Source organism: Anabrus simplex, chromosome 4, assembly GCF_040414725.1.
Source record: "Anabrus simplex isolate iqAnaSimp1 chromosome 4, ASM4041472v1, whole genome shotgun sequence".
Lineage (NCBI taxonomy): Eukaryota > Metazoa > Arthropoda > Insecta > Orthoptera > Tettigoniidae > Anabrus > Anabrus simplex.
The window spans coordinates 230,887,028-230,903,555 of record NC_090268.1 but is presented as its reverse complement, the minus strand read 5'-3'; the positions used below and the strand labels follow the sequence as shown (position 1 = coordinate 230,903,555).

Sequence of the window (16,528 nt, the reverse complement as noted above, 5' to 3'; positions counted from 1 at the left end):
ATTTGAAGGTGCCTCGTGGCGGTAGATTTCCTAGCACGTAAAGGAACTCCCGCGGGACTAAATTCCGGCACATCAGCATCTCCGAAAACCGAAAAAGTCGTTAGTGGGACGTAAAGCAAAATATTATTGTTATTATTATTATTGTTATTGTCATTGTTATTATTGTTATTATTATTACAGCCAAGATTACAATTTCAATAGAATTTAAAAACATTTTAAAAAGTGGAAAATTAATAATTATTAATGCTGTTATTGTCTTCCTTTTTTCTAGGGGTGTGGGTGAGGAATGTCAATTATTCAGAGATATAGATGGGAATGAATGTTTTGTAGAGTCCCTCGGAATAAGTATTACTATTTTTCTAATTCACTGAATGGTACTTTCAAATTTTGTGGTAAGGTGGTTGTCTGACTAGGGAAGGTGCCTCTTGCTCTGAACAGTAGGCTTCTAGCAATCCACCGATCGATATGTATTTCATACTTTGCTGACCTGTAAGGCAAACGGTACATACACTGCAACTCTTCCCTTGATGAATCTCTTGATGAATGTGTAGTGCATGGTTTCCCTTCTCTCCTCCTATTGCTTAAAAGTATAATGTTTTAGTTATTGTCACTGTTTCATAAGTAAATATAAATACTAGGTGTATACTTTCTGTAATCATAAGAGTTGCCCTGTTACCTGCAGATCACATAGGTGATGCCCTCCAGGAAATTATATCATAACTCGCATAACAAAATTTTATGCCATGAACGAAAAAGGCGTAAGAACAAATAACATTATTCGTATTATTATTGTGTTGCTGTTTGAGTCATCAGTCCATAGACTGGTTTGATCCCGCTCTCCATGCCACCCTATCCTGTGCTAACCTTTTCATTTCTACGTAACTATTGCATTCTACATCTGCTCTAATCTGCTTGTCATACTCATACCTTGGTCTACCCCTACTGTTCTTACCACCTACACTTCCTTTAAAAACCAACTGAACAAGTCCTGGGTGTCTTAAGATGTGTCCTATCATTCTATCTCTTCTTTTCGTCAAATTTAGCCAAATCGATCTCCTCCATCCATTTCGCCTTCAACATTTCAAAAGCTTCTATTCTTTTTCTTTCTGAGCTAGTTATCATCCACGTTTCACTTCACACAAAAGTCTTCAAAAATATCTTTCTAATTCCTATTTCAATGTTTGAAGTAAGCGATTTCTTTTCTTAAGAAAGCTCTTTCTTGCTTGTGCTAGTCTGCATTTTATGTCCTCCTTACTTCTGCCATCGTTATTTTACTACCCAAGTAACAATATTCATCTACTTCCTTTAAGACTTCATTTCCTAATTTAATATTTTCTACATCACCTGCCTTCGTTCGACTGCTCTCCATTACTTTTGTTTTGGACTTATTTATTTTCATCTTGTACTCCTTACCCAAGACTTCATCCATACCATTCAGCAGCTTCTCAAGATCTTCTGCAGTCTCAGATAAAATAACAATATCATCGGCAAATCTCAAGGTTTTGATTTCCTCTCCTTGGATTGTGATTCCCTTTCCAAATTCCTCTTTGATTTCCTTTACCGCCTGTTCTATGTAAGGATTGAAAAGGGCGGACAAACTGCAGCCTTGCCTCACTCCTTTCTGGATTGCTGCTACTTTTTCAAAGCCCTCGATTCTTATCACTACAGACTGATTCTTATACAGATTGTAGATAATTCTTCGTTCTCGGTATCTGATCCCAGTCACCTTCAGAATTTGAAATAGCTTGGTCCAATCAACATTATCGAATGCCTTTTCTAGATCTACAAATGCCATGTACGTGGGCTTGTCCTTCTTGATTCAATCCTCTATGATCAGACGTAAAGTCAGGATTGCTTCACGTGTTCCTACATTTCTTCTGAAGCCAAATTGATCTTCTCCCAACTCAGCTTCAACTTGTTTTTCCATTCTTCTGGAAATAATACGTGTTAAGATTTTGCAGACATGAGATACTAAACTAATGGTGCGGTAGTTTTTACACTTGTTAGCACTGGCTTTCTTGTGAATAGGTAGAACATTACTCTGCCGAAAATCGGATGGGACTTCTCCTGTCTTATACATCTCACACACTAAATAGAATAAACCTTGCCATGCTGGTTTCTCCTAAGGCAGTCAGTAATTCAGAGGGAATGTCATCAATTCCAGGTGCCTTGTTCCTATTTAGGTCACTCACAGCTCTGTCAAACTCTGACCTCAAAATTGGGTCTCCCATATGATCAGTATCAACAGCCTCTTCATGTTCCAGAACCAAATTATCTACACCTTTACCTTGATACAACTGTTGGATATGCTCCTGCCATCTTTCTGCTTTGTCTTCTTTCCCTAGAAGTGGCTTTCCATCTGAGCTCTTAATATTCATACACCTGGATTTCCTTTCTCCAAAGGTTTCCTTGATTTTCCCAGGACCATACAACCTTTCGCCATCCTTGCACTTCTCCTTCTACTTCAGCCATTCTTAGCTGCCTTGCACTTTCTATCCACTTGATTCTTTAATCGCCTGTATTCTTTCCTGCCCTCTTCATTTCTAGCATTCTTGTATTTTTGTCAATCATCAATCAGCTCTAGTATCTCCTGAGTTATCCACTGATTCTTTTTTGAGCTTTTCTTCCTTCCTAATATTTCTTCAGCAGCCCTACTGACTTCATTTTTCATGACTATCCACCCTTCCTCTATTGTGTATCCTTCAGCCTTTTCATTTAGCCCTTGTGCAACATGTTCCTTGAAACAATCCCTCACACTCTTTTCTTTCAACTTGTCTAGATTCCACCTTTTTGCATTCTTTCCTTTCTTCAATTTCTTCAACTTCAGATGGCATTTCATGACCAACAAGTCATGGTCAGAGTCCACGTCTGCTCCTGGGAAAGTTCTGCAATCCAACAGCAGGTTTCTGAATCTCTGCCTAATCATAATAAAGTCTATTTGATATCTTCCAGTGTCTCCAGGTCTCATCCACGTATACAGCCGTCGTTTGTGGTGTTTGAACCAAGTATTCGCAAGGACTAAATTATGATCAGTGCAGAATTCAACCAGCCGACTTCCTCTATCGTTCCTTTGTCCCAATCCAAATTCTCCTACCGTGTTACCTTCTCTTCCTTGGCCTACTACTGCATTCCAGTCTCCCATCACATTTAGATTCCCGTCACCTTTTACATATTGTATGAAATCTCCTATCTCTTCATATATTCTTTCAATTTCCTCATCCGCTGAACTAGTAGGCATGTAGACCTGCACTATTGTGGTGGGCATTGGTTTTGTGCCTATCTTGACGACAATTTTTCTTATTCATTATTAAACCAACTCCTGCATTTCCCCTGTTTGATTTTGTGTTGATAATTCGGTAGTCGCCTGACCAAAAATCCTGTTCTTCCTGCCAACGTACTTCACTTATACCAACTACATCTAACTTTGGTCTATCCATCTCCCTTTTCAGATTCTCTAGCCTACCACAACGATTCAAACTTCTAGCATTCCACGCTCCGACTCTCAGAATGTCAGTATCCATCTTCCTGATGATCGCCCCCTCTCTTGTAGTCCCCACCCGGAGATCCGAATGGGGGACTAGTTTACCTCCGGAATATTTTACGCGGGAGGAAGCCATCATCAGTAGATCATTCATACAGAGAGAGCTGCATGTCCTCGGGAGTTAGTTACGGCTGTAGTTTCCCGTTGCTTATTATCATCATCATGATCATTAAATATTGATTTTTTTTTAGATCTGAACACTATCTGTGACGGTGACGTGACCATACAGAAAAGTCTTCAAAATAACCGTAGAAACAAGCTGTGCAGTCTAATAAAACTATACCCTAAGTCACTGTGGAAATTTAACATTGGTGACTTAAGGTATGGTTTCTTATGAAATAACCAGCTTGTACATCGAAGTAGTGCATAGTTACAATATTATAGACATTTATTGGGCTGCATTTTTTATATCTGGTAATTTTAACCAGTGTTTCTTCATGCTGACGAGTATGTCACACAAAATAAAATTTAAAAAAATAACGTTATGTGGAGTGTTATGTCAGGTTTACATGAAAAAATAAAGATTTCTTTTCTCTCAGGGGGTCACATGAAAATTTTTTTTACTGGACTTTTGATCTCATGAAAAGTACCATGTGACACGTACTTCTTTACTGACAGATATCGTGTCTGTCATACAAAACTTAACAAGGCTGTGATCATTGGAAAAGAAACTGGCAAGCTGGTAATAAATGTGTATGACTGGCAACATGATCTTTCATTCATTTCACTGTGAAAACTAATATGTCCAGGGACATTATGTGTCAACAAAAAATTGTGCAATCAAACTGTAAATGTGAAGATTTTGTGAGGCAGATAATCTTCCTCAGTATCTGCCTAGGAAGTTGCGAGTAGATGGCATGACTGTTGAAAGGACCAAATAGCTGTTTGACAACATTCGAGAGTACTGCACAGCAGAAACAGGCGATTTGTCATGCCAACAGCCAAGCGACATTAAGGCCACTAAACCTGGGCCAAGTAGGGAGACGGATTGTGTTTGCGAAAGGAAAGGCCATATGTAATGAACATTCCAGAAAATTGAGTAGCAGTTCAGTTTTGTTATTACAAGATACAAGACAGATTAGTGATATAAATCCTTAATTGGATACTGACTGTGTGTACTTTTAGAACAATCTTCTAAAATATCCAACATTATTATGATGATGATGATTATTATTATTATTATTATTATTATTTATTAACATTTCTAGTATAATTACTGTATCCTTACCTTATTTGTACATCTAAAGACAACTACTTTATGTATGAGTGCAGCAAGACTAAAACTTCCTTTTTCACATATTTTTTTTTCCAAATTTTGAACATGCTTACATACTTAATTTGCAGAGAATAAAACTCCTAAATATTTATGAAAATTATTTTAATATGCATAGCTGATATTCCTTTATTGAGTGAAATACTCAGATTTCCTTAAATCCTTAATATGTTATCAGGATGCTATACTCCATTTTCCAATCGATTTTCTTGAAATTCAATCAATTCTTCCTTACAATTTCAAGGTTACATGAAGTGAACAGTTTTTAAGCTAGAAACTTCTGGTTTTTCATGAAAATTATTGCATATTCATGTACTTTCAAATATAAAATAAACCCAAAATGATATTTTCCATTGTAAGGTTTGGTTTCCTGGAAAGTGTCACATATTAATAATATTATTAGTAATAATGTCATGTTGTATGTATATTCATCATGTTATTGTCCCTGTACATCAGTGCTGCTTATCTCAGCATTTCATATCTTGTATTTTTTTTAAGTTTGTAAATTTGGTATTGATGTTTCTGCATGAACTAAAGCCAGATTTGTTTAAATTTCAGGAAGGTGTTAGTATTAATCGATCTCTCCTAACTCTTGGGAAGGTGATCTCTGCTCTGGCTGATAACACCAGCACAAAGAAGAAAGCATTTGTACCATATCGTGACTCTGTTCTCACCTGGCTGCTGAGGGTAAGTACATAAATACATACATCCTTACATATTGTGTGATCCTTCCTGTAGATTTGTAATTCAGGATATTTGTAAACTATGTAGTCCAGCTCCCTGGGTAAATTATCAGCGTACTGGCCTTCAGTTGAAAGGGCCCTGAGTTAGATTCCTGGCCATGCCCAAGTTTTAAACTACTTCTTCCTCAGTCACCCTTATCCAGGACCTCCTGAGGTGGGCTGTGGATCATTAACTTCCATCCACTTCTTGCACTTCCCTGGAGAAACAGGAGATATGCATCTCACTTCTAGGGTACTTTTTAGATATTGGTTCTGATCCATTTTCACACTTATTATGGTGAGCTTGCAACACTCAAAGGCTCAAGGACTGAGTATTTGTGTTCTTCTAAATACACTTCATTCCATCTATATACAACATGTATACTACCAACCACCACAAAAACTTGCAATAGTTATTACATCCTTTAATATAGGGTTGGAGTCAGGGAGGGCACCTGTCTGTAAAACTGGGCCAAATCCACCTCAAGTGTCAACCCCAAATATTTGGGGGAAAAGGCCAGGAAGAAAAACATTGATAAACTCTGTTGAATGTTACCTGACTAGTAGGTGCTTCGATGAAAATAGTACTTCCACACTTACTGCTGTAGAATTAAGCCATAATTCTATCACTCTATCTATATCTTAAAATAGAATACGCTACTCATTTTCACTGGTACATAATCATCACCATCATCATATGCAGTTTCTAGCTGTTCGCCAGGTCTGCTTGTAACACAAGCCTCTCCATCTCCTCTTGTCTTCCCACCACTTCTCCCTCGTCCCTTTTTTCCAGTCCTCTCCTCTTCTTTGTACAGTCTTCTTCTGCTTTAACTCTCCTGTCCCTTGGTTGTTTTCCTGTTATCTCCATTTCATGCATCCTCCTGGGTATCCTTTCCTCTGTCATTCTCTTCATGTGTCCATGCCATCTAACTCTAGATGCCCCTATCAACAGTGGCTCTTGTTTTATTATATCTCTAACCTTCTCATCTCTCATCTTATCCATTCTTGTCACCCTATCCTGCTTCTCAAAAATTTCACTTCACTTGCCTGTATCCTAGTCACGGCTCTCTGTCTCATTACCCAAGTTTTAGCTGCATACGTCAGAATAGGTACACAGTGCGTCCTATATATCACTCTTCTGCTTCTGTGAGGGACATCCTTGCTGCAAACCAGGCCTCTGACACTTTTCAGGAACGCTCGTGCTTATCTTCCATGCTTGATTATTTCCTTATCATTTCTTCCAATTTCCTATATGATACTCGCAAATACTTGAAACTCTCCTCCTTCTAAGCTGTTCCCCTCTAAGCGTTATCGCTCTCGTAGGTCTCCCCTTCTTTGTAGTTGTGATCACTCTCTCTCTGTTTTTGGCACTAAGTTTCATTCCATATTGTTCCACCTCATCTTCCCATGCATCTCCCCAGACTAACAAATCATCTGCAAACATCATCACTTTCAATTTTCCTTCCCTAAATTTTCCTTGCCACTTTTGTGATTAGCTTATCCATTACTATGATAAAAGCAAATGACAGAGCACTTCATTGTCTTACTCCACTTCTTTGCTCACACCAGTCTGTTTTCTGTCCTTTCAGACAACTGATACTCCGATGGTTCATCTCCTTCACTTTTTCCGTTATCTGTTTCTCAACACCTTTTTTTCTGTAAGGCTTCCCATACCTTGTTTCTACATACAATCATATGCTTTCTCAAAGTCCAAGAAGGCCATCAGTAGATCTTTACCCCACTAATAATGATGCTCTTGTAGTTGTCTTACGCGAATATAAGGTCTACTGTGGACCTTCCTCATCCAAGATCATACTGCTCTTGTTAACATTGATGCTTTCATGGCCTGTACTTGTAGACATGATATGGGCATTTGGGCTTATGCCATGTCAAGAAAACAAGATGACTCTTTACGCTTCGGAGAAAACTTTGCTGCACGTCTTCAAAAGAAAATCTCGACTGTTCACGAGGAAGTCTTCTACAATAATGAGGGTTTGAATTTAAGAATGCTTTACTGTTGGAGAACTGTAGTGCTACCCTTGTTCATCACCAGGTGGCTCGCTGTATACTGGCACAGCACTCCAAGCGGGAGCTGACAACATTAAGCTCAAATTAAGATGTTCTGTCACACCATGTGTGAATGAGGAGTATCAGCGAGGGTATAGGACGAATCAGGGACGAATGTGGTAGCAGAAAATAGAAACTAATTCAGTAAAACCTCATTTAGATGTTTCTGCAGGGGAGAACAAAAATGAATGTGTTAAGCAAGAAAACTTGCTACTGAATATACGAAAAAAGCTATCCAACAGGGATATGGAAACACTAGATACGTTTATTTTCCAACATGAGTGCATTTTACAAGTGATTATTTTCATATTGACCATATTGAAATTCAGTTATTAAATGTTAAAAAATTAATTTATTGAAACCACCTATTCAATACTAGTAAAATCTTTAGGACTATATCACTGTCATTATATTAAGTTTAAGTATGTTTCGCCTGTCATTGCAGGCATCATCAGCCATGAATTCTAACTCCAAGTCAGAGCTCTGAGTGGATATACTAGGATTATTTATAAATCATATTTTTTACATAACATTTTGCACTGAAGTACAAGAACATTAAGGTCATAATTTGGAATTTATAAGCTGTTCATGTCTTGAAGTTCTAATGTGACATTCAACTAATGTTCACATCCAATGTAAATAATACTAAGTGTGAACTCTCATAATGCCAATAATGAGAACGGCATGAGACAAGTGAAATTTAAAACATCTACACATTTTTTCAGCCTATTAGGAGATTAACTTGTAGTAGAACTATTCTAAAAAGCTATTTTTTACAACTATTTACACTAATGTATATAACATATGGTACAATTTGGAAATGAACTGGCCGATCTTGTCTTGAAGTTCCAATGGGAACTCGTGTCCACATCGAATGAAGATAATACAAAATGCTGTATCAACACTCATAATGCCGATACTGGGATGGCATTTGTAGTCTATTGGAATCATAACATTTAAACATTTCCTTTTACATTTGTAGGAGATCAAACACGTTCAGCTTATATGGTTTTTGGGGTGGCCCAAATATTCTATAGATCAATCACTTTCTTGTAGAATGAGGATCACTATTGAAGTGGAGTGCCGGTTGGATGGCAAGAATGCTGGTAGAGATTTTATAGAATTTTACGCCATGGTCTAATGCACCATATTTGCATTGTAAGTTTTTGTACTGTACATTTAAGCTTATTTTTAACCTGTCATTGGTTATCGTATATTTCTTGACATGTTTTTATATCGATTTTGGGTATTTGTAATTTGCACCTTCACATCATTGGCTGATGACACAGAATTAGTGTCGAAACTAGTAGCATTCTTTGTGAATGGCATGTGATATAATTTGCATCAAAATCTATTACTGTATTGAAAATGTGAATCCAAAAATTCATTTTGATCCCAGTTCAGTGCGGAACATTATGAAATTCCTAATTCTCAACTCATAGTAAGAGGTAATAGCTAAAATTCGTAATGCAATAGGTATGTTTATATGTTCCTAATCCAGATATAGGCTATCGTATCACGCGACAAATATTTGCTACACTTCACTGTACCATTGAACACAAAATCAATCTCTATTTTTCTGAATGGGATGCGAAATAGAAGCACAAATGGACTCGCTGTGTTATTCAGCAATCTTGCTGCTAACCATCAAGCAAAACTGAACATTCCTGAGGCTAATGGCCTGCTCCCTGAAGGTGCAACTTATCCTTTGTTGTTCAGGAATTTGTCTTTTTCCATAATCACGCAACTGTGGCGACGGATCTTATCTGAGGTAGAAATCATGTTTGTTTCTCAAGGGATGACAACATTTTCAGCGCTAGGAAAATGTGATCTTATGAAGCGGTAATAGCGTAAATTCATGACGCGATAAGGTATTTTTATATAAACTTAATAGATCAGAATCGGCAGTTCAGACTTACGACGTGCTAAGCGGGAAAACTTATTAATGAGGAACGTACTAACAAGGTTTCACTGTAAAATAAATGCAACAAAAGACACCAGGAGCTAAAAAATGGAACGAAAGTATGTGGAGAAAACCAGAGAATGATATTGATGTGAGACGGTGTGTGGGTGGGTGGCATAACCGATGTACACACATCATGAAGGCACGACGTTAACACAGCACACAGCTTGGAATGAACAAACTAGTGATTACGAATGTACGAATTTGGAAAGCACCAAAACGAAATAACAGTATAGAAAAGACAGGGAAGACAACCACCTGTGTAAATCCTTAATGGCTGGCAACCGTGTGTTACTTAATTGATAGCCAGTGTCATTGTTGAAATTGTTAGGATTTTTATGTATCTCCACAGCTTCCCTTTCAATCCTAGTCTTGTGATGTATAGTGTGGCTGAGAGCTCAAACATCTTGGAACATGACATCATGACCCGACAATAGGGCGTGCTCAGCTATTGCTGACCTGTCTGGCTGGCCGAGACGGATATTTCTTTGGCGTTCCTTGATGCGAGTCCCAATGGAGTGGCATGTTTGGCCAATGTATACCTTGCTGCAAGTACAGGGAATTTTGTACACCCCAAGATGTAATAGTGGGGACACTTTGTCCTTGCTTTTACCTAAACTGTGAGCAATTTTAGTGACAGTGCCAAACACAGTTTTTATATTATGCTTGCAGAGGACCTTAGCAATTCTTTCTGTGGTGTTGTGATGTAAGGCAGGTAGGGATTTCTCTTTCACTTCTTTCTGTAAGCTTTGCTTAGTTGTCCCTCTGGAATGCAGGGATCTATGAATCTGTAAATGGTTGTAACCATTACCCTTGAATGTAACTTTGAATGTGCCTGTCTCCTCCTTGTTGATGGGTCGCAAATTTGTGTTGCTCTCATGCTGAGTGTCGTGAGAATGCCCTGTTTTTGTGCTTGATGGTGGTGAGAATCTGCGTGCACAACAAATATGCACTTTAAGGCCACATTGTTCTTCAGTTTTCCCTATTTGAAGGCAATATTTTGCAGGCACTTTGAACTTGTGAAATTTCTCCTTTGTGTAATTGGTTGTGAACCATGAATTTTTATTCATACCTTCAAATACCACCAGACTGAGCCAGGATCAAACTTGCCATGTTGGAGTCATAAGCCCAGCACCTCAGCTGTCTAAGCCACTCAGCCTGGCAAAAATGGAAGACAATTAGAAGTTTTCAGAGGCTGCAAATATTTGGCGAGTATACTTGCAGAAGATGGAAAAATAAATTAAGGAATTGAAAAGAGAATCCAACAAGCCAATGAATTTTGCCCATATGTAAGAGGTATAGTGTAGAACCAGGATGCCCAGAGAAATGCAAGAAAATTCTGTATTACTCGCCAGTTTTGACATACTCAGCAGGCATGTGGACAACAAAACATTATGAAAGCAGAATCCAAGCAGCTGGGATAAAATTCCTTAGAAGAATAAATGAAGACACAAAGGGATAAAATCAGAAACAAAACAAATCAGGAAGAGAATTGGATTCCCTAAACTGCAAAACAAGATAGACCAGTAAGCTGAAATGGTATGGGCAAGTGATAAAAATGGAAAAGGATAGAGCATTCTCATGATCTTTCGATGAAGTTCTAGGCGTGGTTAATTTTCTAGAATGATCACTATTATCATCATCGACTGATGTTATAATGTATAGTGAGGGTGAATTGAAGGATAGATGCAGACTACACAAATGTATTGCTTTGTGTTTAAGGTTATAGGCAACAATTTCTGTCCAGTGACATAGTATTTATCTGTTGCCCGTCATGTTCAAATATTATGATATGCCTTTATACTACCGAGTCTTAATCAGTGTCTGTATTTGTATCCATAAAGGCACTGGTGCCAGTAATGAAGTATAACAGATGATTAAAAATTTGTCATAGTTCTATAGATGGTAGTGGTGATTATTGTTTTAAGAGGAAGTACAACTGGGCATCTGTCCTGAATTAGCATTAATCAGAGCGAAGATTTGGAAGGGTTCTGTCACTTTGAAAAATGAAGGTATCGGTCAAGGGAAGAGAAGGGCCATGAAGGACATGGAAATGAGACTCTCTAGGCCTCTATACCTAATACCATCAGCATCGGAAAAGAACTAGAATTTACCAAAGAAGGTCGGACAAGAGAGAAGAAAGTGAAGAGTCTGCCACAAGTAAGTGGAAGCAATGCCAGGACTCTGCTCGGGGTCCCTGGTTGCCAGCCCATACTCCAAGTTAAGAGCTCTGGGACCCCTTTAAGTCTCTTCTTACGACAAGCAGGAGATACCATGGATGTTTTCTTACCGCCCCTACTTACTGGGGGATGTAGTTCTGTAGGTCTACTTACATTGGCTGTAGGTATTACGTGGTATTTATTGCTGTATTGCTGCCAAAGAATGTTTATATTTTGGCAATTACGGAAAATAAATATGGTATATTTATAATGTTCGGTCGTGAAATCCGCAATCCATCCTCAAATTCTTGTGATACTCCCCAAACTGTATGAAACTGAAATCCACGCCTGCAAGAACTCCAAACTATTAGTTGGAATCTCAAATTGTTGCTATACGAACGCTCAATATACAGTATGAAGAATTACATGTGTTCGTGCACTTGATTGGGGTAATTTTGAATTGCTGTATGAACAAACTTTATGTATAAAAACAAAGCAGTGCGAGAGGTGGCGTGTAGTGAGTAGTTACGAAACTTGATGAATGAGCTGGTAGTTAAAAATTCAGTTAGTTATTAGGTTGTGCATCGTAGCCAAGGTTTATCAAGTCGACAGCTGCAAGAAATCAATATGTCGCTCGCCAGTCCAAAAACTGGGCATAAGTGATGTGGTACATAGCCTGCTCCTGTCATATAACACCTAGAGTTCTGTTCAAAGCTTCATGTCTCCATTCAACACATGGTGATCATCATATACTCTCACTCCATATGAGTGCTGCAGAGAGGTTTGGAATTGAACTCAGGCTTTTGGCGCATGCGCTAGTCATTAAGAATTGAACGCAACCACCTCTAGTACCTTGCTGGCCAACATTTAGATGGTTTAAAAAAAAAAAATATTGAACTGGTTAACCACAGTGTCTCATTGTAAATAGTTGATGCTGTAATGATCATGGCTACCGAGTGGGCTTGCTTGGGAGCTGGGCAATGTTTATTTGTACAGGATGCTAAAAAATATGATGCCTAAACTGGAAGATATGATGGAGACTATAGCGAATATATTTCAATAACTATTGTGCATCGAAGACTTAAACAGACTGTGCCCTGAGCATGCATAAGTACATAGGTGGAGAGGAGATAAACAAAACATACTAAGTTCGGTGTTGATTGTAACTTTGTGCTGATAACTTTAGGAAAGAAAACAGAGTTGACTGATAATTGATACACTCAAACTTAACACTTCTATATTCTGATATATTCACAACAAAGACTCTGTCGATATCACAGAGATCCCAATAGATGGTGCCTCCATCAGAGTTATAATAGTGTTCACCACAGTTTAGTATGGAATGTGTTGGCTTGAGTTTGTACACTGTTTACAGATCAGGCTAAATTTACTTGGGAAAGCATGTACAGTTGTCCTTAGTCGGATGTAATGGCAGACGAAAAGCCACATCCTACAGTTATACAAGGTATCAGAGACGTTTTACACTAAATGTGTGGGCTGGTATCGTGGGAGACTACTTGCTTGGGCCTCCTCGACTCACTTGGCCAGTGTACTACTTGTGTGTGCGGGATCATCTGCTGGTGTTATTGGAGGAGGTACCCCAACATATCAGAGGGAGGATGTGGTTCCAACATATTGGGACCCCAGCACACTTTGCTGAACCAATCCATGCAGCATTAACCCATATTTTTAGCAACATGTGGTTCGGCCGGGGAGGATCTGTACATTGGTCTGCGCGAAATCCCTTGACCTCATCCTATAAGATTTCTTTCTCTGGGGCTACATATAAACTGAAGTGTATTCTACACCTGTAGACAGAGGAGGAATTGGTTGCAAGAATTCTTGCAGCAGTCACACACATACAGAACACACCACACATTTTCCATCGAACGTGGGACGCCCTGCTATGTCAAAACTGGCTCTGCACTGAGGTTAGAGGTGCTCATATTGAACATTTATTGTAACGTTGATCAGAACAATAGAGTACTGAAAAACATTTAATATGGTTTTCTTTTCAATCACACCTAATGACGTCCTGCATATGCCATACTCGCACAATATGGGTTTCCAATGCATGGTTGTTTAACAAAATATATTTGTTGCTATCTCCATATTTATCAGTTTGGGTATTGAATTTTTGAACATCCTCCATATATACACACACACACACACACACACACACACACACACACACCTGTACTTCATACTGAGTGTCTCACCTAAGAGTTGTAAGGTGCCTTTTCCTTGGTTTCTGAAGGTATTTTCAGTTTCATTTTTGTAATGTGTGTGTGTAGAGTCAGCCCAAACAAAGACTGCTCATGAGATATGTTGTGCATCATCCAGTGTCAACGAAAAATGTTTAACATCTCGCTGCGAACAAAATGTTGTTTAAAGTGTAATTTTATGTGCCCAATCAATAGAACAGATTCAGATTAATTTGTTGTGATATTCTGTTCAACAATTTTTATTGACAGTGACAGCACAAAAGAAATATTTAGTACTAGCAAGATACCCGTGCTTCGCTACGGTTTTAAACTGAAAGTTATTACTCAAAGCTTTACATTTTGGAGAGTCCACTGTCAGCTGAGCCTGTTTCCATTCAACACATGATGATTCAACCATCAACAACATCATATACTCTCACTCCATATGAGCGCTGCAGAAAGATTTGGAATTGAACCTAGGCTTTTGGCGCATGCTCTATTCATTAAGAATTGAACGCAACCACCTCTAGTACCCTGCTGGCCAACATTTAGACGGTACGTCAATGGTTTTGGGGGATAATTATTTATTTTTTGATCTAACACTCATTTGAACCACACACAGAATAATTTGAACGTTTTAAACCCTATCTAACTTCTAGGATGTAAAAGCGACCAACCTATGGAATTTTGATTTTGTACGTTGAACGGTAATGGAAGAATGAATGATGTTTTAGGGGGTGGATGTTTTAAAATATTTATGAACATCTAGAGGAAAGCAACGGGAAACCACCTCACTCCTCATTTCCCTAGTATGCCTCTTCAGTGACGCCTAGGCTGTTTATGACAGCTGTTAGCGGAGCTATGGAGGATCAAACCAGCCTCCGGGCTGAATACCCAACAACAACAACAACAACAACAACATATTAACACCTAGGGTATAGAAGATCACCGTTTATGTAAAATTTGAAGTTCGTGCCTTAAACAGTTTCGGAAGAATGGATATTGTGTTTTTGAGAGTCATCCCCTATCTAAACCCCCTTAGGGGAGAAATATTTTGAAATATTTGTCAAATGGGACAAGTTGTGGGAAGTGCTCAATGAATGTGGAGTCCCAAAACACTTAACGTCATCATTGAAAGGTCTTTATAATAGTCATAATGCAACCATAAGGGTGGATGGTGAATGCTCAGAATTTTTCAATGTGACAAATGGAGTCAGACAAGATTGCATAGTGTCACCCCAACTCTACAATATCTACGCAGAGTATGTAATGAGAAGAGCACAGGATGGCTGGGATAGTGGAATTTCAATCGGTGGTAGGAAAATCAACAATTTACGCTTTGCTGATGATACTACACTCATTGCAGGAAGTGGACAAGAACTTGATGAATTGCTCTCTAGAGTGACAATCATTAGTTCGGATTTTGGTCTAGAAATTAACATGAAAAAGACCAAACTAATGGTTATCAACCGACAAAGTCAAATCCCAATCCAAATAACAGGATGTCTGAAAGATCTGGAGTTGGTGAATGATTGTGTGTATCTGGGCTCCATAATCAGTAACACGGGAAATTGTGATAAAGAAATAAAACGACGGATTGTCCTAGGTCGTGCCGCAATGGTTAAACTCACAAAGATCTGGCAGAACCGGGCATTATCCAAAATAGTGAAAATAAGATTGGTGGAATCACTGGTGTTCTCTGTTTTCCTATACGGCTATGAGACCTGGACTGTGAAGGCTAGTGACAAGAACCGAATAGATGCCTTTGAGATGTGGTGTTGGCGGAGAATGCTCCGTATACCATGGACAGAAAGAAGAACAAATGCCTCCATTATAGAAGAACTGAGCATCACAAAAAGTTTATCTTCCCGCGTTAGTGAAAGTTACCTCGAGTTCCTGGGACACATTTTGAGGAGAGGAGACAATTTAGAAAAGACCATTCTGCAAGGCAAAATTGAAGGCACCAGACCAAGAGGCAGAACAACAAGTAGATGGTTAGACCAAGCAAAGAAGATCGCCGGCCTACCTCTTCACAATATCTTAAGAAGAGCTGAAGACCGCTCAGCATGGAAGTGAAGAAATGAGGTCACGACGCTCAGCAATGAGTAAACCGACTTATGATGATGATACCATATTTTACTCCTAGGATATAAAAGAACACCCTTCTCTTAAAATTACAACTTTATACGTCAAACGGTTTTGGAGGGATGAATAATTTTGTTTACAGGGCTAACCCCATTTAACACTTCAGGGGTGGAACATTAAAAAATATTTCCTATTTCACACCTAGGATTTAAAATATATACCGCTATTTGGAATTTTATCTTCATACATCAAACCATTTCAGAGGAAGGCATGAGTTTTTATTTTTTTATCTTAACCCCCATTTAACTCTGAGTAACTGAATTTGTTTCAAACCTTGTTATTTAATACCTAGGATAACATTTGAAATTTTAACTTCATTATTCAAACGGTTTCATAGAAATGCATATTTTTGTCATCATTCCTCACCCCCCTCAGTTAAAACCCCCCTTAGGGGTGTATTGTTTTAAGTCCACTTCTTATTTGTACCATTATACAAAGAAATCTCATTTTACAC

At 38.5% G+C, this 16,528-nt stretch overlaps 1 protein-coding gene across 4 annotated transcripts in view; it reads left to right on the top strand.

The window, feature by feature from the left end:
- The window catches only part of neb (nebbish), a 468,801-nt gene that overhangs the window by 129,255 nt on the left and 323,018 nt on the right, over positions 1-16,528 (top strand). For all 4 annotated transcript variants that reach the window (XM_067145417.2, XM_068227214.1, XM_068227215.1 and 1 more), the window contains one exon: positions 5,373-5,501. In XM_067145417.2, coding sequence (XP_067001518.2) covers positions 5,373-5,501 — 129 coding nt within the window. The remainder of the gene's footprint in view (positions 1-5,372; positions 5,502-16,528) is intronic.